Genomic DNA, 23,258 nt, shown 5'->3' with positions numbered 1-23,258 from the left:
TTTATGTCATCTTATTAAAAAAACCTCAGCCTTTGGGGCACATGAATAAATGACACAGATATGCATCATCGGAACAGATGCTCAGTATTGAGGGTGATTTATTTTAATTAGTCAAATGTCATTTGAAGAGTTTTTACTTTGTGACTGGCTTTGATTGCTGTGTGCAGAGCTGCTGCCGTGGCAGGATCTCTGGTAACTCTCCCTTTTCTCTGGGTGCCAGGCGGGATGGAGGCGGGTGTCACGCTGGCCGATGTCTGGTGTTACATGTCCCTGCTGGACAACTGGAACCTCGTGTCCCGCATGACCGTCCCGAGGTGTCGACACAACAGCCTGGTGTACGATGGGAAAATCTATACCATTGGAGGGGTCGGTGTGGCAGGCAACGTTGACCATGTGGAAAGGTAAAAAAGCAACAATACCCACACCTGAAAAAAAGAAACCCACAAAACCAAACCATGTGGTGTTTGCTGGAGCTTTTCCTTCATGCTATGCTAAAGGACCGTTTGCCTTTTAAAGGACATCAAATGGACTGTATGTGTTAAAATAAGCTTTTATAAAAGCTAAGAAAGTAGGAAAGTGGCAGGATTAGATTCCATTTAAAAGCTTCAGTGGAAAGCATTGTTTCAAAACCAAAGAGGAAAGTTGCCAGCTTCTCGCTTTGCTCAGGGGAGGGAAGAGAGGAATTAAGCTTCTTTGGACATTTTTCCAGGTTATACAATGAACTAATAAACTCCTTTTGAATTTAGTATTGATGAAAGTCTTTACAGACCACAATAGTATTTTTTTTCCTTTTAAATCCAAAAAAAACACCAACAGCAAAGCAAGTTTCTTGTATGTGTTTTCCTGGTGTAGCACCTCAGCCTTGACCTGGCTGGAAGATCCTCCCTTTGGTGGTCTTGGCCTGGGGCTGGGACCTGCCAAGTTCACAGTAAAACAACCAATAATAAATGGAAACAGTTTTGAATTCCTGGCTGAACAAAGATGGGAGAGAATGGAAATTTCTCTTTTCAAGTAGACTCCAGATGTAATTCTTTTCACGTGGAACTTAAAAAAACACAAAGGAACAAAAATGCAAACAAAATATTTCACTAAGTAAAATTCCAAAACCAACTGATTTCTTGTCACCTATAGCGTTCAATAAAGCCATAGATTTTATATCTATATCAATGTTTTCATTAAAAAAATAGAATTCACTTTAAAATGCAGTTTATTTTGGAATATTCTATTCCAAAAATATCAATACAGTCTTGGCCTTCCCCAAACACTTAATTGGGAAATATATTTGGGAAATGTTTTTCCTAAGTGAATGTGGCAACAAAAAATATTTTTGTCAGTTGAAATGCTGAATTTGAATACTTCTTCAGTAACATTTTGAAGCAGGCATTTTCCAGTGAAAGTTGCCTTAACAGTCAAGACAAATAGAGATAGGCCATTAGGAAGGATTTCAGGGGGAGAAAAAAACAACACATTTTTCAAAAGTTTGGGAACTGGTGTTGGTGATGATGCTCTCAGCCATCAGGGAAGTGCAGGCAGCAAACAATGAACGATAAGTCATAACAGTGAACACAACATGTGAACACCGCTCCCCTCCTTCACCCAGAACTTAAGGTGGGCACTGCCTATGGAACTTGCTTTGAAACAAATCTCATCCTTTTCAGCAGATTTGTTTCTGGTATCTGAAGGTATTCATCCCATAATTTAAGTCAGTAAATTTTTAACTAGCAGAACTATTTTTGTGAACACAGGAAAAAGAGGGCCCAGGAAAGAGATGCTGTTTCATTCCATCTCTTGATAAAGATGAACAGCAAAAGCATGCTATTGAAGAGTCTTGATAGTTGTCATTGATTAAATTATCTCTTTTCAGTTTTCCTTGGGCCTGATTTCTGTCTCTGCTCTGATTCTCATGGTCTCTATTAAAGCATCCAAAATGTTGGTCAGCTGAATGAACCCTAAATCAAGCAGAGTCCCCCAGTCCTTCCCCTCTCATGACAGTCACCCAGCCCTCACCACAGATGACATTGCAGCCTGCAAAGTCACACTCAGGCCCTTGGTGGCCCCTGCTTGGCTCAGTGAGAGCAACAGTGCTGGTTTTCCATTGTAGCAAGCCCACTAGGAGAGCTGGATGTGGGAAAGGAGCAGATTTCCTCCCTATCATTTCAGTGCACACTGTCTCAGCCACAATAAGGATGTCTTGTCATGGGGATTTGCTAAACCCGTGGTTATAATTAATCTGCTGTTGTCTATAGAGTGGCTTGTGAGACAGAGCCATGGAAAAAGTGCAACATGGCCTCCTTTGGGCTGTGCTGGGAAATGAGAGAAGTTTGGGGATGTTTCCTTTTTTATTCTTCATATTAAAATGACAGTAGGGGGTGACAGAAGTGAAGCACAGCATGGCTGAAGCTGTGTTTTGGAAAGGATGTCTCAGGGTCTGCTGTCAGAAATGAAGGTGAGGGAAGGCTGACTCTCCTAGCAGTGCTGAATAAAGTCAGGCCTTTTCACATAAAAGCACTTCCCATTTGGACAAGGCAGGGTTCAGGAATTTAAATTGCTGTACCTATTTTTGCAAGTGGTGAGGATTTCTGAATTTGGATTGCAGCTTTAGGAAAAAAAACCCACTAAAATACAAACTAAAATTACTTTTAATTGCTGAGTTGGCTGCTGTGTTACGAGCAGTGAATGCCCACTTTTTGTTTCTGCTTTTCTTCCCTCTCCTCCTCTAGAGCTACAAGAAACCAACTTTCTTCTACCATATTTCTGTGTGGATTGCACATTCCTCTTTAAAATACTGTGTTGGTTTGGATGGGACAGTGTGATACAATCTCTCAGTAAGGGGTAAACCTCTCTGTCATTTCAGCAGGTCATATAAAAGCACTAAATTAAAATAATGTGGCATGGTCATATATATGCTCCATGTCAAGTGATGCCAAAAATTACATTTACCTCTATCACTCCTCCCCTCAGTGTGGAATTGCAGACACACACTCCTGGGTTTTGGGGTAGTTTTTCACCTTCTAGGAGGCCTCTGAGATTATAGCCCTGTTATGCCCCCAGATGGAGGTGCAGGGGCTTATCCAGGCCTGACCCTGCAGTCCTGGGCTGTACCACCAGTGTGAAGGGCAAGGCACTGAACATCCTCCCTCGCTGGACCATTTACCACCTCCCCTGGTGCACATGCAGCTTATCTTTCCCAACCACATTTTGCTTTCTGCTTGCTCAGTCAGCCCAAGCGTGACCATGCCCAGCTTTGGCCAGGTTCTGACGTGTGTCTGCTGGCATGGTGAAGGGCATGTCTCCAGTCCAAAGTGACTTACCTTGACCTCACCAGTGAGCAGACCCAGGGGATGATGTCTACAGGGTGTCTTACCGCAGTGGGTCTTTGAAGACAGAGAACATAGCATTTTCTCCCAGTTTCTTTCTTGTTCTCCACCTGTTTTTCATGGAATTCTTGTAATATTTGATCCTAAATGGTTAAAATCTTACAGATATGGTTTTTACAGCATCTTACTTTTTAAAAGCAAATGTCAGGCCACCTTAGCTATACATGATGCCACATGCCTGCACTTGATACATCTGTTGCACCATTACAAAGCATTAAAGCAAGTAAGGACCAGTGGACTCATAATGATTAATGGCATCAGCTCCTGTGTCCCTCTCTCCATGCTTTCAGTTGTGTCATTGATGCTGAAGGGTGCAGCTTCCCCCAGAAATTCTGGTGCCACTTCAAACAGTGGGTGTTTTCCCATCAAATTCAACAGGGCTGAGATTCTTTACCCTTTATCTGCCATTTGTCTGTAAGGAGGCAGCAAAAATTCCATCTCGATGGATAATATGGGACTATCAATCACAAACAGATGAATAGAAGTAATTCGTTACTCATCTTAAAATAATATGCATGTGCCAGAGGGGCTGAGTTATAAGTCCATTTTTGTGGCTGTGCATGGGTATATGTTCAGGGAAAGTTATGTTTTTGCAATGAGTGTTTAGGGAAATAACAGCGTGGCTGCAGTTCTCCATCAAGCCCCTCTGGCAAGGTTCTGTGTGACAGGAAGCAAGTCATTAGGTGTTAGGCGAGAAGGTATTACACTTTCTGTCTTCTTCTGAGATATGAGTTGAGTTGGGAGCTGGTGAAATGAAGTGGATCCACGAACTAGGTCTTTGGATAATGGATGGGCCCTGTAATATATGCAATTTGAGAGCCGAGAAGGCTGTGTATGCTGACAAGACAATGAATGTGACTGGAAGTGTGGAAATGTGGGTGCTTTGTGGTTATTATATGTTTGAAGGACAGAAGAAGATGAATCCGCTTGACCTGACAGCACTTTTGCAATAAGGTTGTCTAAAATTGGGAGATTACTTTTGTTGGCAGTGCATACGTTGAAGACAGCCTAAAAAAAAATCCATGTAAAGAATAAGCTTTATACATTTTAAAAACTGCTTCAGAACTTCTTGTTTTACTGAGATATGATCATGTAGGAATTAGGTGTTCTCCCCAAGGAGGGTGGACATTTTTTCACCAGGATTGCCATGCACTGGAACAGGCTGCACAAGGGAGCATTGGAGTCACCATCCCTGGAGGTATTTAGAAGTCATGTAGATGTGGTGCTGACGGACATGGTTTAGTGGTGGGCTTGGCAGTGCTGGGTTAGTGGTTGGACTCGATGATTTTAAAAGATCTTATGTAGATGAAAGAAAATTAAATATATTGCCTTGTCTTAGGATAGTTTCTTAAGCCTGTCAGAAGAAAAGAAAAAAGGCAAAAAATAGTAATCCATTACTGTGATTTTCAAGATGTGAATTATCTGAAGAGCATTTCAATAAGACACTGTACTGCTTTAGTTTAAATAGAAGCTTTCTTGCAAACATAATTAAATAATGCTTAAATAACTGAAGGATTTCCTGCAGACTGACAGAAATGGTCAGTGTGTAAGCAGCTGACCATGATGTAAGGATCTTATAATGTGAATAAATGAATATACACATACGGCTGTTTAACCTAGGAGGAGAGAAATTAAGAGACTGAGGAGGGAAAAAAATACTGTTTTCAGGTACTGAAGAGATCAAAAGTCAAGAAGGCAGTGAAGCGAGTGGCACAGCTTGAAATGAAAGGTTTGCTGCTGGTAATACTGAGGTGGTAGGGAAAGAGCAAGGAAGGAGGAAGCGAATGAAATGAATGAAGGACAGGGAAGATCAGTCCCACAGATTAAAAAATCCTAAGAGTGAAGAGTTGTGGAAACCAGCAAGGTTTTATTTCTGCATGTGCTCTCTTCAGGCCTGAGCTGTATTTTCTGCTGGGTTCAGATCATTTGTGGTATCATGGGTATATAAATTATACATATACATACATATATACATTATATATACAGATAATGTGCATATACACATATGTAAGAGATCTAAAAATATGTAAGGTATGTGTGAATAATACATAAATCAGCAGGTAGTGAGTGCACAAGGGTCAGATGAGATCCTTGTGCCCAGTGCAAGTGACACATGAATGACATGTGGGGACACGTGTCCTGCAGGGCCGGGGACCATCAGGTTGCCGGGGCAGAGAAGGAGTGTGAGGGCACTCCACAGTGTAAAACCACACACGAGTCCATAGCATGCAAGGACTGCAGACTAGGAGTCAGCCATGGGAAAGGAGATGTCTTTGAAGATTCAAGTTCAGCAAATTGGATGGGCTCAGTAGGCCCACGGCCAAGGACAAGCATGGACGCACCAGGAGGGAGCAGTGGAGGAGAGGGAAGAAAAACCTTGGCTTGGCTTGAAGCCAGCTCGCATTATGTCTCCATCTACAGCTTCAAACAGGGGATTCGAATGCAAAGCTTGACTAATGGAAAGAGATCAAAGTGATTATTCTTTAAATCAGTTTCCTCCCTGCTGGCCCTTGAGCAGGGCTGATGTGACAGGCAGCCAGGAGCCCCACGAGCTCCAGTGGCCATGGTGTGATCACAGTGCCAGGGATGACACAACAGATGGAAAAGCCCTAGGGCAGGGAGGTAAAGCAGGTGTCAGTATTTTCTGTCCTGGGAGGTTACAAAGGTTCACCTTCATTCATTTTTAAACCAATTTAGTTAATCTGGTGCAAATCCCTGTGTGAACACATTAAAAGCTGACTTGAGATTGACCAAAATTATGGAAACCTGCCTTGCAGAGACTTAAGGAGCTTAGACTACTTAGTTTATCCCATAGAAGGTAAAGAGTTGACTTTATTATTTCCTGCACGTCCATATGTGAAAGAGAGAGATTTGATAAGCAGACAGCTTTATAATCCAACAGGGAAAAAGAAACAAACTTTCTGGTGGGTGGAAGCTGAAGCAAAACAGACTAGAAATCAAGTCTACCCATTTTGCAAGGATGGAGTGAACTGGAGGAATAAATTCCCTGGGGATGAAGGGACTTGGTGAACAGCTGTCAGGAAGCCTTGAAGGCATCAATTTCTCCTCTTCAGCCTCAGGACTAGGGTAGACACTCAAGAGAGTTGCTTCACTGAGCAGCCCATGTAAAACCCACATTAGCTGGCCATGTTAGGTAAACAAGGACTTGCTACCACCTGCTTTATGGTTCACTGATTTTTTAAACCAAATGACCTTCAAGAAAAGAGTGGGGGTTTAAGCTTCACCACATGCACCCGTATCCAGTAGATTTTCAGCCTTTGGCTTTCAGCAGATAAAGTGGAACTCGTCATTTTTGGTTTTTCAGTGGCAGGTGAAGGACAGTAGGGGAAAGAAAGATCAACTCTGTCATCGCAGAGCATAAACAGAGAGCAGTGGAAGTGGGTTAAAAATGGGGTCTGTGGGACCTGAGGCAAGGACATTCATCTAAAAAAACATGAAAAAAAGATGATTGTTTTTGTAATTTGAACCTTTCTCTAGAATTCCTTTCTCCTAGAATTCCTACGCATGCAGGCCTCAGCCACACCCAGCCCCTAGGATATGTGAAGGATATAACCCCTTCTTCCCAAAAACATATTGGGACACCCAGAAAGTCGTTGCCAAGAATCTCCTTGTCTTGGGAGCTGAAATGTGCCAGGTACTTGTGCCAGCAACAGGGAAGGGACTTGGCTGCTCACCACCCCCATCTCAGACCACTTTGACTGCCCACAAATGTTCCTGGTGCTAAATCAGAGTAGATGGTGTGAGACAAAATGTATCAGTTGACAGGTGGAATGGTCCTAAAGGAGGAACAAGAGAAAGAACACTACTACTAGGTCAGTTCTCAGCTCTGTTGTTTTTCCCATTCTATACCCAATTATAGCCAATTTTTTTAACGAGACATCAAGAATTAAATTACCAATTACTGCAGTAGCTGAGTAAGCAAAGTATGTCCCAAAAGCAATGTGTGAAACTTTATATTATGTGAGATTCTTTTGCATATCTGCTCGGGTGGATGTGAGTCTTTCTCCCTCTGAGTGCTGTGAGTGAATGCAGGAGATGCAGCATGTGGTTCTTTCCTGGAGGAGCTGCTTGTACAGTCAAAATGCATTTGCAGGTTTAGGTTTGGTACAAGAATCAGCCCAGCAAAGGTGTGTCACTGTGAATGCTCCCAGCACCATGTTGTTTAATCTTGTTACATTTCTTCCCTTTGATCAGTTGTTGTAGATGAATTTAATTTCTCTGTAATTAATTTAGAGCATCATACAAGGCAGTTCTCCATGCTCATTATAAGGGACTTTCCTAATTTTTTTTTTAGTTAAAATTTGCCTCCCTCTTGCTTTTGCTTCAGTTTTATGAGTGTGTTAATTACTTTCAGTTATATTACTTGGAAACTCATTAGTGCATTTTTATTAAGCACATTATTTTTTGCTGTTTATGCCATTTTTATCATTCCTCCCTTTTATTTTCCCTAAGTTTGAGCAGTGAAAATTTGAGGGACATGTTACATGGGGAGAATTCCCTTGTTGCCAAATCATATTTTGCAGATGGGTTCATGTTCTTCAATTCATTTCATGTTTGCATATTGCATATCACTGTCTTTAAGAGCAAAAGCCCTGAATGGGTGGTGAGGGCTTCTGTTCTGGCAGTCAACAATTCTGAAAAATCACTATGCAGGAAACTCCTGTTTGACTGCATCTGTCATTACATGGAAATACAGAAACCTAAAAATCACATTATTCTCCACTGTCTCCAAGACTCATTTCAGCACAGCTATTTGGATCCCTGCCACATTATCTTTAAAAAAAAGGGATGCCTGTACTTGTGATGTTGTCTAAAATGAATCTTCATCCATGGACTGTTAACTGTACATCCCTTATGGTCAATGGCTTAATTAAATCAGATACTGATGACCTTAAAACTAATTTAGCACTTTCATGCATACTCTTTTCTGTTTGATTCACGTCAAATACAAATGCAATGCTAAAATCTTACTCCAGCATTAACAGCTGCAGCATCCTGAAATGAGGCACAGTAGCTTGGTTTGCACACTGAAAATTAAATGGAAGCAACTTATTCTGGCACAAAATGAGAGTTACTGGTCAGTTAACTGGAGTAAAAGGAGCCATCATGTTGCATTATGTTGCAGGTGAGATGCATTCCACAAGCTGAACAACTGAAGTATATTAACAGTGGCCTGCCCACAGCCACTACTGGATATCTCCACACTGATTAGCAAGAATAATCTCATTGTATACTCATTAAAAGAAATTAATCAGCGGAAGACATCTCAACAAAGATGTCCCAAGTTTCTGCACCTTGGACTGTAATGTGATTTGAGAGGCATATACAGAAAAAAGAACCAGCTTTCTCTGGGCTTCTATCCATGTTTTAAAACCTTAGAGAAAAGCATTCATTACACCGTTTACCAAGTGGCTGAATTTGCAAGATGTTAAAAAAAATACATTTCCACCTCTGCTTTCCTTCTGCTTGCCAAGCCACCTTTCTTTGCCTGTCTGTGCTGCCCAGTGCTGCTCAGCTCAGCTCACTGCTCCTGCTGTCATCCCCAGGTACGACACCATCACCAACCAGTGGGAGACCATCGCCCCCCTGCCCAAGGCCGTGCACTCGGCCGCAGCCACCGTGTGCGGGGGCAAGATCTACGTCTTTGGAGGGGTCAACGAGGCCGGCCGAGCCGCAGGGGTCCTGCAGTCCTACATCCCTCAGACCAACTCCTGGAGCTTCATAGAGTCCCCAATGATTGGTAAGTGTGTGTGTTGTCACAGCAGATCTCTGTGCTACAGGTGTCTGAATGCCTTGTTGTGGGGTGGGAGGGGACATCCCTGTAACATATTATCAGGAATGCATGGATACTGTACCAGAGAAGCAATTATCTGGATTTCCGCTGAAGGCAATTGTCACTCATTAATACACACTAGTTACCAAACAGCAGTGATGAGTTCAAAGCAGAGGAGAAAAGAAATCAGTTAACTAGCTATGAACAATTAGCCATTTTAGATTTAAAAAATCTCCAAGCGCAGTGAAACTTCATGCTGGCATCCTGTGTTGTCCCATGTGGGCCCACAGCACTGCTTAAGTAGTGGATTATCACTCATGGGTTTGTTAAAATGTTGCCTGTCCTGTGAGAAGTGACAGGCATTCTGAACTGGGATTTATCAGTGGTGTCCACAGGCATATGTGCTTCAGAGGCTGACAGCTTCAAGATGTAGTTTATTAAAACTGTGTTTATTAGTTTATGAAGCCCTTGAGCTCACCAAACATAAAGAGCAAGATGAGAAACCAGGTTTTCCAGTGTACCAGCCAATGTCAGAGGTGGTGACTTCCTTCCAAAATTAGAATAGCACTCGGAAGTTTGCAACTTACTTGCTTTCTGTGGCGATTTGCACCCTGAGTGTTTAGGCTGCTTTTGGCAATGAAGTTTAGCACTCAGCCAGGCAAGGATGCTCCTGCAGGTGACGGCTGACCTGGGTCATCTGCTCTGCAGTGGGCTCTGCCAGCCTTCGGTCTGGCTGCACCCAAGTGGCCAAAGAAACAACTCACACACAGTTATTGCAGAGAAGCTGCTTTCAGAGTGGTTTGCCTTCACCTCCTAGTTCAGAGAATCATACAGTGGTTTGGGACCTTTAAAGGTCACGTAACCCAAGCAATAACCAAGGACATCTTTCACTAATTCAGTTTGCTCAGAGACCTGTCCAACATGACCTTGAAGTTTCCAGGGATGGGCAACCTGTCTGGGCCACCTGTTTCAGTGTTTCTCCATTTGTGTTGAAACTGTGACTTCATCTTTAAAAAAATTACTGAGCCTTAGAGCAATAGGAGTAGCAAGTAAGTAATTATAGAAGGATAGCTGTAAGGTATTCAGGTAAGTCCTAAGCAAAATCAGAAACTTAGAATAAGCTGCTTTTTCCTTTGCAGCTTGTTACAATGATTCCAACCCTTTTGCTGGGGGTCCAGGTAGATCAGGACAGGAGGAGCTGGCGCTCAGTGGCCAGAGCCTCCCTTGCCCAGACAGCACAGCCGCTGCCGGTCCCGCGTGCTGTGTGACACGCGCAGGATGCAGCATGAGGCACCCAACAGGAGGGTGTTAGCCAGCCAAAGGCACATCTGTGTAAGACAGCAGCACAAGCAACCCTACTGCCCAGCTTTTTCCATCACATGGCTACAGCTATTGCTGCTTCTTTAATAAAAAAAAAAAAAACTGCAAAAATGAGTGCTTTATGTAGAGCCATATTCCCCTTCCTTACTGTAATAGTACAAGTGCCACAGGAGCTAAGGAATCATCCCCTGGGCTTGTTAGAGTCTAGCAAGTATCAACACCATGTGTGCTTAAAAAAAATCATCTTAACCATCCAGATTCATCACCCATTGTTCTAATTGAGTTGTACTATTATTTCTTAATAGTACAAAAATACATTAAAGATACTCGTGAAGTTAAAAGATGGTATTTGTGTTTTCTTGGGGTAAGCAAAGTTCATTAGTTAAGCTGAAGGCATAAAATAAATGATAAAACAAAGAGTTCTTTGTTGGGTAATGTATAAGGTCAATTTACTTGCAAATAACTTAAAATAACACAAAGTCTGAAAAATGGCACCACCATGGTGAATGTCTGGGAATGTGAACTGGTGTAATGCCTGATCTTCCCTACAAGGCAGCGGGAATTTTGGAAACATATTTTAATTTCTCCAGCTCTACAGAAACTATAGTGTCACCAGTATTTTTAAAGTATCCCCCCAAGAAGTAGATGCAGTGCCAGGTACAGTACGGACTAAAGGAAAGAGGAAGTAGAAGGAGCCTATTGCAAAATGGAGCTGGGATCAATCCTGACGTGATCACTGCCAGGGTGCCTCTGACAGTATCAGAGCCTTTTTGTGTTGATTTGTGAGTTCCTAGGGTGTACCTCTGAGCTAAGGCAACTGAGATGTCTGATGGTGAGTTATTACAAAGTCACCCCAAAGATCAGTGAAACCTGTTTGACCTCAATAGGACAACAGTTTATTTAAAAATGCCTCAAGCATGCTCAGATATGCAACAGTAGCTGCAGCTATTGAAAGCAGCCAAGGTCTGTGGAGATTTTTAGACCAGTAGCACCTGTCTCAGTTCACTGTGGTATTTTATGATAGTGAGTTGAATGTGGTGTGGCACACATTTGAACCCAAAAGGTCCATCTTTGTCAAAGCATCACATGCCAGCCTAACCCAAGACAGCACTGGTATCAACCATGGCTCGTGTTTTGTCCAGTCTGAGTGGAGGTGAAGCAGGCTGGACACTGACATCCTGCGTGTGCAGAGATGCAGACTGGGGACTGATAGCAAGTCCATGCAGCTCAGCCCTTGCTCTTCTGCCTGGAATTCTAGGAATATGCAGTGAATTCACTCCCAGTTCCCATTTATTCTTTATGCTTCAGCTGTCAGGAGGTGTTGTGATGGGGATGCCTGTGAGCATGAATATGAACCCAGGCTCACTGACACACTGCACGCAGATGCTGTGGAAACCTTTGGGCAAGTGTTGGTCACACTCATCCACATTTGGGGAGGAGAAGGCCTTCCTCAATGGCCCATCCTCTGCCCTGTGTCAGTCCTTCCCACCTTGGAGTGGTCATATGTTCCTGCAGCAGTGCAGCCCACAGCTGGATGTCACAGGGAGCCTCACAGGGCTTTCACACTGCATGTTTGTAGTAAACCACGTTGCACATCCCCTTCTCATGTTTTTAGGTGTGAAAACAAAAGTCCTACATGAGTAAATGAACCAGGGCTATGTACGTGCAGCATCTGCCTTTCCATTTCTGGACAAGATGTCCTATATAGCTGTGCTAAAAATATATTCCATGCCCAGCTTCCTGAGTTTTGTCTTATTTAACAAGATGGCCATGGACATGCTGAAGTCAGGGATTCTAAGTAAGCCTAATTACTTGGTCACTGCCTTTTAGTTCACATTGTGCCTTCAGGACAGGGCACTAAATTATACCTTTTGTTGATACTCTGAACAGTCAATGTGGAATCAAAAGTTTTTATTAACGTTTTTGGATAGTAAGAAAACCAGTATTTAATTAGCATGATTATTACATTTTTAAATCTGGTGAGAACTAGAGAACAGAGATCTAAGATCTGTGGGTATTTCTGGTTTCTAATCCCAGTATCTAGTTCCTCACCATACAATTTATTCCTGCAGTATGTCAGATGTCCCACCAAAGTGGGACAATCACAGGCCAAGAATGCAAGACCTCTCTAGAAAACAGCACTAGAAGCATCTGCACATTTTTACTGCACCATTCCATGGCTTATTTTGGCTAAAATGAATAATAATAATAATAGTAATTAATTTTTTGACTTTACAAGAAAAATCAGATATATGTCTTGGCACTCTCCCAAGGCCAATAGTTTGGTATTTTTGCAGGGGAATATGGCTGGCTTTCACCTGAAAGTCCCACAGCAATGAGTGTTTCATCTCATTCTTCAGTGTGTTTTTCTTTCCATGGCCAGTTCTTAGTGTTTTTCAACCTACTAAGCTTGAATTTCTTTATCACCCATTTCTCCTCTGTACATGCCATGTGCTCCCTTCAGAATGACTTTTTCCACTCCTCACTGTTTCTCTACCTACTCTCTGCCCTTTGCCCTGAAAAATCAGTATTTTTGTGTTGCTGTTTATTCAATGTCCTCTTCACTCCTACCTCTCCTTCATCTCCATGGCTGTTCTTTTTGCAACACTCTGAAGGTCACCAACATGGTGCCCATAAATTTGATGCTAAAGCTGCCTGTCCTGTGGTGGCAGGTGGAGCCTCCTGCTTTTGCATGGTACATGCCCACCACACATACACAAAATGTGGTGTTTGCAAGTGAGGACACTCCGCTGTGGGGTCTCCAAGGAGGGTTTGCTCAAGGGTCAGTGGGGAATCCATAGGGCTGGCAGCCAGTTGTGTATCTGGAAGAGATCAGCTCCCAGGAGAGCTCTGAGCCAGCAGGGTGACATCCAAGCCCTTACTGATCATGCAGCAGCTTCACCTGGGCCTCACGAGCTGTGTTCAGGATGAGATCACAGTCTCCTGGTTATCCTGTGGCCGTGCCATTCTTGAGTTTGTCTGCAGGGTGTTCAAAGAGGAGAAGAGGCTCTTACTATTAAAAGCAGGCTTAGTTTGTATTAACCAAACTCCTTTCTCTAATCTGCTCCATCAAGTGCATCAACCTCCCCACTGGGCACCCACAGCTGCCGGGAGACAATTTGGTTGGAGTTCTGCCTGGACTGGTGGCCCTCCTGCATTTCCTCTTCCCAATAAAAATGTTTAACCAGCTTGGTTATAATAACCTTTTTCTGTATGAAGTGCTGCTGTCATTCACTGCAGTGCCCCTTCAGTCTCTGACCAAGTGCATTACTGGGAGGCAGTGTAAGATCTTTGAGCAATCACAGAAGGGAAAACAGGACTGTGCTGCTTGGACATGTAATGCAGGGAGAGATGTGAGAGCCACAGACACATCCCAAGGACAGCCTGTCCTCCCTAAGTGAGGAGCCCAGCAGCAGCAGGTTAAATCATCAGCCCCACATGAAGGACACCTCTGGCTCAAGGATTGTCATGGAGAGCACACTCCTTCCTCCAATGGCCTGTCACAGAATAGAACAACTGGCTAATCTTCCTGTAGCAACAGAAAAGGAGAAGGATGTTACCATGTTATCCACTTGGAGAGAAGATTACCTTTTACCTATTATTTCATTTACATTTATTCTGCCTTCTAATCTCAAGCGTGTTTGCTGACCTGGACAAATCCCATTTACGATTTTCCAGCCTGAAATGGATTACTATATCAAACAGCCTCAACACTTATACTTTGGAGAGGAAAGGAGGCTGCTTCTCTGTTTCCATGCTTCCTCTCCCCTCTTCTCCTTTTCTCCAGCAGCCTTTTGAAATACCCAGTGGTCCCACTGTATCCCACAGAAGCCTCTGGCACATAGAAGCTCCTCTCCAGCTTGCTGCACGTTGGCCAAAAAGCCCAACCAGAACATGCTTTTGCAAAACTAGGCTCCCCAGCAGCTACCTTGCACTGGGACCATGTTAAGGACTTCAAACAGTGACAGAAATTGGAGTCTCCTGAGAGTTTGCATGAGCATACCAAGCCCTGAAAAAGACACCACCACAGGAGGAGTGTGGGTTGCACCTGGGATGAAGTAAGGTTAAAGATTGAAGGTGGTCATTCACACCGAAGTATCAGGAATGATGACTTCAGGTTTCCAAAATCCTGGTATCCGTGAACAATTTCTGTCACCAGGGTAACCAAAAAAAAAAAAACAAACCCCAAAACTGCTTCCTCTCTACCTGTTTGTTGAGGGGTTGTCCCTCATCTCTTTTTGCTGTATCTTCATCAGTAACTAGAGACTTTTCTGTGAACAGCTCCCTTCCTAAAAGAAACAGCAAAGATTTTTCTGTTTCTGTGTCTCAGACTTACTTGATAACCAATTTATGAAATTAGAGCAAAAGACAAAAGCAGTAAAAAGACAACAGATAGGAGATGTATTGAAAAATTGATGAGTATCAAACACGATTGCCTCTTAAAAAAGGAAGAAAAAGAATATCAGACTGTCTGCCTATTCAAAAAGGAAAAAAAAAGTCACTATAAAAATACCCAAGGGGTTTCCCTCTCATTCTTTAACAAAAGGAAATGTGAAGTCACTGATTCAGTCCCCTGAGAAGTCACTGTTTCTGCCGTGAGGGAGCCCCAAATAATTTCCCTGTGAGATTTGGGAGCTGAGGGGATTTTTTTAATGTGCAAGAGTTTCATTCTCCTTCAAAACAGTGCTAGTCAGAGGGAAAAAAAGCCACCCAGGAAGATGTGATAATTAAATATGGAAAATTTCTGGTGAGTGTCTTAAGTGGAAAAAATGTCACATATGCAAGTCTGATTTGGAAAGGGATGCGAGCCGGGTTGTTGGGATAGATAAGCCTTTCTGATGAATTACAGTGGCTTAGTGGCACAGTGAAGAAACTGAATACTCCTTGTTCTATTTTCTGGATGAATTAGTTTCTTGCCATCTGTTCCCAAGGATCAGTGACATTTTCCTAATACAGCCATGGTTTTTTGACATATGCCTGTAGATACTCGGCGTAGTAGGAGCTCAACTTTAACCCATCACACGGGTTCTGTCTGTTTCCCTGCTGGGTGCTTCACCCCTGTAGGTCCCCCTGGGCATGTGCCACTGTGGGGTGGGATGAACTGAGCCACACCACCCCATGGCCATGCTGGGACAGAAGCAGACAGCACAAAACCATTCTTTTCATTCTAGTTTTACCAGCTGAAACTGCAGTTAAGGAGATACCTCTCTTCTGGAGATGTTCATCAGCTTTTGCTTAACTCCTGTCAAATTAAACGTCTATTAAATATTTAATGGAATAAGGTAGTTTTACAAGAACCTCAGGGTTACAATACACCATGCAAGAGGTAAGCAAATCCCAAAATAAAGCTGCTGGATCTGGTTTAAGCCCATGCTGTTCTGTGTTCTTAAAAGGACACAGTCATAATGCTGTAGCTTTGGGAGGAACATATAAACCCCTTTGGTGTTATGTAGAGGCTGCTTTCAGAGATGTAAGAGCACAGTAAAGGTGGTATCTCACCTCCTCTCCAGCTTCTGCCTGCAAGTCCCCTTGAGAGGAGGCTGCAGGGGCTGAAACCAGCAGGATTGTGTCCTGTCTGATTCCTTGTTGGAGATGCAGGGGGATCAACCTTCCCTGAGCACATCAAAATGCAGATTTTGGAAAAGCTTTAATTTATATATAACTACAAATGGAGAATTTTTATGTGTCCCCCAACCCCAGGATGGCCTCCCAGGTAACATGCCCTTCACACCCCAAAGGGCTAAGCCACCTGCCTCTTAGAGAACTGGTTGTGAGGCTTATTTTAACTCAAAGAATGTATTTTCCCATCTTTTGTTCCCAGGCACTACTGACTGGTTCCACAGAAATGTTGATTAAAAAAACTGTATCTCATCAAGACAGACATCATCATGAGAAATTTCAGCCCAACTGGCTCATATTTAATAATGTGCATATGGTGTGCTAGCAGCATAAGGGACAAGCCAACTAATTAGATTAGAATTATTTTATTCAATAATTTATGATTAGTTTTACTAATATTTCTAATAATGCCACAGCTAACAAGAATTTTAAAGTGTCCTCAGAAGATCTGATTGAACTTGACACAGGATGAGAGATTTGCTTAATTTCAAACTCCAACCTCACACAGTTTGTTGCTAAATTACAGGACTGCTTGGAGATACACACACATCTGAAAATAAAAATGCAGGTGAATTTATGAGACAGATAAAGGTGAAAAAGAAATCAGGTTGCAGAAAATCTTCTGGAAATGCATGGGTGACATTCCCACAAGCAAAAGCTACTTTAAAAGAGTATCAACTATTGGATATTATTAAGGGGGTCTCTGTGCTGTGGGTTTCTGCTATACCTAGCTGCTGCACAGGCATGAGAAGCACCTGAACTAAAATTTGCAGCAATTCAAAATTCTGAAAAAATCTGACATCTTAATTTTGTAACTGTGGAACTTTCTTGGTGACTCCATTAGGCTTCAGGAGAAGATAATTGTTCTTTACCAGTTTAGAGGGAGGCACATACTGGGGGATGAAGAAGTGATGAACTTTAAAAGTGCCTTTGAGAACTTGGAGAGAGGAGAACAAAACCAGGAAAGGTTTCCTCATTTTTCTTTCCCTAGCCTTGGAGGTTTAGAGAAACGTGACTTATCTATAAATAAGGGGAATGTATAAATAAAAAAACAGTCTCCAAACCTGAGCCTAAAACTGATCTCAGTGTTGCTTTCCATTGACAGATAACAAATATGCTCCTGCAGTCACTCTCAATGGGTTCATCTTTATTCTTGGAGGAGCTTATGCACGAGCAACCACCATCTATGACCCAGAGAAAGGCAATATTAAAGCAGGTCCCAACATGAACCACTCCAGGCAGTTCTGCAGGTGAGAAAAAACATTAAAATGGAATTACCGATGCCTTAACATTTTCTGTTGATAAATAAGCTACTACAAGTGAAGGGGAGAGGGGAAGGGAGGTGTGAACTATTTGGGGTTTTTCCTCATCTCTTTTCTGTACGTGTTCAGGCACACAGCATTTCCCAAAGTGTACATTCAGCAGTCTGTTATGGTTCACGTGTCTCCTCATGTTCAGGCACGATGGATCATGGGGTGGGATGTGAGTTGGGTTCCTCCAGTGATTACAGGAATGCTGTTCTCAGTTTGCCATGTGCAACTAGAGGATGATTAATACCCTCTGTAGGAGAGACCACCATAACGTGGAATGTTTTTGCTAACCAGCTAAAAGATCCTTGAAAGAAAAAGAATCCTGAGTAAGCACTACACACGAGTATTAATTACTATTATTTATTAGGTGCCTGTGATTGCTTTTCGGGCTCCTTTCCCTGATTGTGGTCTCAAGTTGAACAAATTTCACCAATTGCCTGACAAAAATAAAACTTGGCAGCCATTGCAGGTACTGGCAGCACTTAAAGGCCTTTTAAATAGTTTTACATGGCTGCTACTGAAAGACGGGCTTGTTCTGCACCGTTCACAGCCAGCCCTTCCCAGAGCAGATTCCCAGGCTGGGGAAGGGCTGAGCTGCTGGTTTCTCTGGAAAAGCCACAGCTGGGCTCTAGACACTGCCACAGGCATCAGGTGAGGGTTTGTCATCCATGTCTGAAGCACCCTGAGGCACTGAGCCAAGCCAGGATGGAGGGGCTGTGCCAGGCACTGTCCTGGCAAAGCACTGGCTGGGGTGGGAGGAAGAGCAGCAATGGGCAGCAGCAGGGCCCACAGCAGACCCACTTCTTCCAGATATTCAGCCAACTGCACCTTGCTCCAGGAGTGTCCCTGGCCCCCATCCTACTGTTGGAAAACACCTCCATGTTTTAACTTGGATTTAGCCTTTCACTTCAATGCCCATGAGAAAATGCGTTTTAAGAAATCATGCTCAGTTTTTCTCTTTTTGCTGTTTTTTTTCTCATTTTCACCTTTTTTACTTCCTTTTATTAATGTAAGGGGCACCCTCTCTTGGCTGTTGGAGCAGATATTGCTGTAAGCAGAGGGGTCAGAGCACCAGCTCTGTCCCAAGCCAGCTCCATCCCAGTGGCTGCTGCCCTGTTCCCCTTCTCAAAGGAAACATGCTCCCAGTCCCTCTACTCTAGCAGGAGGCAAAGCAAGATGAGTAGTGCAGTGCTCAGGCAGCATAGAATGATATTTTTCTCCTGAAAACTAGAAATAACGGGCACAATACCATACAGTATTAGAGCCCTAAGCTGTAAAATGAAACATGAGGGATTTGGACATTTGATACATTCCTGCATTTTCCCATCCATCATAGAGAGGGATGAGCTGCTCTTTGAACATCTTGGGTTTGTAAAAAGTGACAAGAATCTGTTAATTATACACGAGAAATTGCATGGCTCATTTCAACTGTTGGCTGAACACCTCACCTGAAAACTTGCCAGGGTTTCTGACATGAAGGGATTCTTTGCTCTGCACCCTACAGTACAGAACGACCAAGGAAAGTGAACCAGTGACCTAAATATTCCCTAGTGCTTAGGCTCCATAATAATGGGCTTTGTTTAAGTAGAATTTGCCACCCATCCATAAAAAGTAACTTCAAACTTTTAAATGACATTTTTTTCTAATGCCTAAAGCAACGATGGTCAGGAAACCTACAATTATAGTGGAATGGTCACCAAAAAAAATACATACAATTGGAAGCAAAAAAAGCACCATTTCAAAGATTCTGAATGCACTGGGAAACAGTCAAGGAAAAATATTTCAGCCTAAAGACATGTAAAGCTTGTGACAAAACCTAAATAAATCGGTGTGTGTGGAAATAGGGAAGATGGGTGATCAGCAGTAACAAATAGGTTTAAAACCTGCTGCAACAAGAGGCTGAGGGAACCAGTGCTGAGGGCTGATGGGGGTAAAAAGAAAGGCACTTAAAAATTTTGGGGACAAAATTTGTAATTTGGATCAGTTATAAAACCACTGCTGATGAGACTGATGAGGTAGCAAAGTAAAATACAGACCAATTGGGTAGGTGTTTCTCATCTGTATTTGGAAGGATACAAGGAGGTTTGGTTCTGTGTTCTGCTGCAAGGGACCAAAAGCAGTTACTGTTGGCAGCAAGGAAAGATGGGAACTCTGAAATTTTATTCTCAGATCCAGCAATGCAGCTGTCTTAGACACAGGTGTCTTTAGAGACTTCATTGAGAAGCTGATTGAACCGCTAATGTTGATTTTTAATAACTTTTCAAGTTGAGGATGGATCAGGGCACTGCCAGAGTGTTTCTGTACTGTGAAAAGGTGAAAAGGAGAATTTCAGTGCAGCAATTAATTTTGCAAAGTGCCAGCATCAAGGTAAGTGGTCTCACTTAGCCTCATGTTGGTCCTCTGCAAAATACCAGAGTGGTTAATTTGGGATTTCATCAACAAATAACTAGATGCTAATAAAATAATGAAGATCAATCAATGCACTTTTCTGGAAAATGAAGCTTGTTAAACCACCCTGTTATCACAGACTCATTTAGATTGGAAAAGACCTCGAAGGTCCTCAAATCCAGCCGTGAACCTGACACTGCCAAGTCCACCAGAGGTGTTGGGAAGCGTGGTTCTTTCTTAGCCAACATTCCTGGCTGCTAAAGACAACTGTGATGCTGTAATATACTGCAATTTCTCCAAGGTATTTGGCTGGCATTAGATGGAATTAACAAGGCACATGGTAGAGAGATTAAATCTGCCTCACTGACAGATCTCAAAATGTAGTTGTTAATGAGAAGGTATCATTCAGCAAGGCCACTGGCAGCAAGCATTTCTTCTTCTCCAATGCTATTTAATACATCTATCAACAATCCAGGTAATAGAAAATCTCTCCTGATAAGGCTGCAGGGGGCTTAACACTTAATGGGTACAAAATATTACAGAAGGAGCTATTTTATCAGTTCCCTGAATATCTCTGTTGAACTGTCTCAAGCCAGCAGTGGTATTTTAAATACAAAGTAAGACACAGAGCAAGCACACTCATAGCAGCCCTGCTGCCTTAGAAAGCCAGGCTCTCAGAGGAGGACATAAACGAGATCACTCAGAGCAGCACAACATGAGCTCACATCACAGTGCTCTGGATAAAAGGTCAGTGCAATATTGGGGATATAAAACATGTCCCAGCACCAAAATGAAAACAAGCTGAATCTGGGTAGAGCGAGTGCTGCTGTATACAGTGCTGAGAGATGAGTGCAGGTCCTGGGTCCCACATCAACATGTGGAAATACCAGCAGAAGTTCAAAGGGAAGCTGCCAAAATGACCCCAGATTGCAAATCAGACCTTTGACATGGAACTCAAGGAGTTTATCAATGAAAAGCTGAGAGGTGATTTGATCACTGGGAGTAAATGGAGAAGCTTTCAGTCTCGCAGACAAAGGTGTAGCAGGTCACAAGGGCTGGAAAGTCAAGTTACACATCTCGTAAGTGAAGCACTTTTCCAACAGCAAGGATAATTAAACAGAGAAGCAGCAAGGGAAGGGTTGAACTCACCTACACTCACTGTTTCTAAGAGGAGATTAGATATGTTTCCAGGAGAGATGCTGCCTGGGGAAATGTCCATGGCCTGCGTATACACAAGCTCAGATTAACTAAGCACAGAGGTCCCTTCTGACCTTAGCCTGTGAATCTATAAATTCCTCATTCCACTCATTAGCATGGATCACAAAAAGCATGGTTTAAAAGCAGCAACATAAACAACTTAAAAATTAACTGCATGCTATTGATCTCCTCTCACCAGGAATCACTCAATACTGAATTTGCTGGGGAAAATCTTGACCGCATCACTTTTATTTTTATCTGCTTTGTTTCTACATGTTAGTGATGAGGGAGCATGATAGCCTCAAGCAGAGGGAAAAGAAATGTGTGTGACATTCCCTGCCTGTGAAAAATTAAAGGTCCATTCAAATGGTTTTAATATCAAGTTAAATTACTTTTAATGAAAAATGAAAAATAAATGGTTCGGTCTCCAGCTCACAATCAACAGAAGAGCAAATTGAGGATCATTTTCAGATTAAGCCCAACCTGATGGAAGTCAATAAGAAATTCATGCTGATGTAGAATTAACCCTTTGAAAGATGGTGCTAAATGGAGCTGTAACAGGCCTGAAGCATTTTAAAATTCACTGAGAGCTTGAACACCTTCCACACAACAGGTGAGGGAAATATTTGACACTTCCCAAACATCAGGCAAGTGTGAGCTTTTTGCCACACACCCTTTCTCAGTTTGGCAGCCCCTGTTTATTTGCAGGATCTTGAGATGGTGGACAGCAGCCAACAGGAATGAAAAGCCAGGATGAGATGATGACACCTCACTCTGCCAGACACCTCCCTCCAAAAAGACTTGCAGATATCCCTCCCCTTCAGCGTGGCTTTGCAGGTGGGAGTTCTCCCTTCCTGCAGTGCCCTTCAAGGGTTTATTTTTCCACAAGTGAAAAGAATACCAAATGCATTCCTGTGCATGATTAAAAATTCCATATTCTGCTTGCTTAGAATGCAGGCAGCGTGCAAACAGGTTTGTGCTACAGAGAGCCTCCACGGGGCAACAGCGGCAGCATGGTGGTGCCAGCAGTAATTCCAGAGAAGCTAATTTAGTACCAGCAATTCCCAACAGACACCAGAAAAGCATTTTCTTCCTCCTCCTCTGACTGCTAACCAGTAAGATTTATTAGATGGTTCTGCTGAATGGAAATCTTTAATAAAACTTTGACTCAGGCTGAACAGCACAAAACCAGGGTCAGTGTGGGGATTATTTTACACATACACACACCCCCCACCACCACCTTTTCTTTTCAAGTAAGGACTTGTTTTTGAACAGCAAAGCATGGTGCTTCCTGAAATGACGTGCCAGGCATTGCTGACCTACAGCACCAGCTACAGCCTCCCCAGGCTGGCTCCTTTCTGCCTTGCAAAGCTCACGGTAACTCCAGGCAGTGGAAGGGATTGGAACACAGCTCGTTTGGATGGATATTCCCAGGTGCAACTATTATGGAACTATTATGGAACTATTATGGATCCTCAATGGCCATGGGATTCCCAAACCTACAGGCAGGAAGGTTGGTGTGTTCAGCAGCAGCATTTGCAGCTGGAGCTGTTTGTAGTCCAGAAGGGAAAACCAAAACCTTCCAGCCTATCTGGAAGGAGACATAGGTCTGGGGCTCTGCTCCACAGACAGCAGTGAGAACTGCTGCACCAGACTAACTTACCAGGCAGTAATTTCTGTAGGAGCTGATGACATGAAGGATTGTGGTGGGCATTAAAGCATAACTGATACAGACAGAGCACTCAGGCCATTACTGATGTGCTGTGGACTGTGGAGTAAAACACTGCTGGATTTCAGCAGCAAGTAACAGTGCCACGTGATGGCTTTGGATCATTAGCAAGGGAAAGTGCTTGTGGAGTAGGGGAGAATATAACTGGAGCTTGGCCAGAACACCCACACTAATAATCCTGCTCCAGGAAGGGGTATGATATCCTCCTAATTGACCATGACTAATCTGGACCCTCATTTATCCATCTCATTGTAAAGATGACACTTCTGGCAGCGTGACACGGCCACCCGAGCTCAAGCCCTGTGCTACACAACACCCTGGCTGCCACCACTGGGGGCTGTCAGCACTGCCACCAAGCAGGGACAGCCACCAAGCTGCAGACAGTGCCTTGGCTCCTTGACCGCCACCACCCACAGACACAGGGCCAGCAACGCCTTTTGCTCCAATGCCTCAAACCACCGTGCAGGTGTCTCAGAAAGGTCCCAGGTTTAACAGAAAACTTAAGGGGCACTTGCAGCTCTGCC

The 23,258-nt window shown here is 43.2% G+C and overlaps 1 protein-coding gene across 2 annotated transcripts in view; it reads left to right on the top strand.

Moving 5' to 3' along the window:
• KLHL29 (kelch like family member 29) overlaps window positions 1–23,258 on the top strand; it is a 389,461-nt gene that overhangs the window by 358,263 nt on the left and 7,940 nt on the right. For both annotated transcript variants that reach the window (XM_066547162.1, XM_066547161.1), the window contains 3 exons: window positions 221–401; window positions 8,945–9,138; window positions 17,216–17,360. In XM_066547162.1, the coding sequence (XP_066403259.1) occupies window positions 221–401; window positions 8,945–9,138; window positions 17,216–17,360 (520 nt within the window). The remainder of the gene's footprint in view (window positions 1–220; window positions 402–8,944; window positions 9,139–17,215; window positions 17,361–23,258) is intronic.

The sequence above is a fragment of the Molothrus aeneus genome, chromosome 3 (assembly GCF_037042795.1).
Source record: "Molothrus aeneus isolate 106 chromosome 3, BPBGC_Maene_1.0, whole genome shotgun sequence".
Taxonomy (NCBI): domain Eukaryota; kingdom Metazoa; phylum Chordata; class Aves; order Passeriformes; family Icteridae; genus Molothrus; species Molothrus aeneus.
Note: the sequence above shows the minus strand (reverse complement) of the source record. Positions and strands in the feature narration are given on the sequence as shown.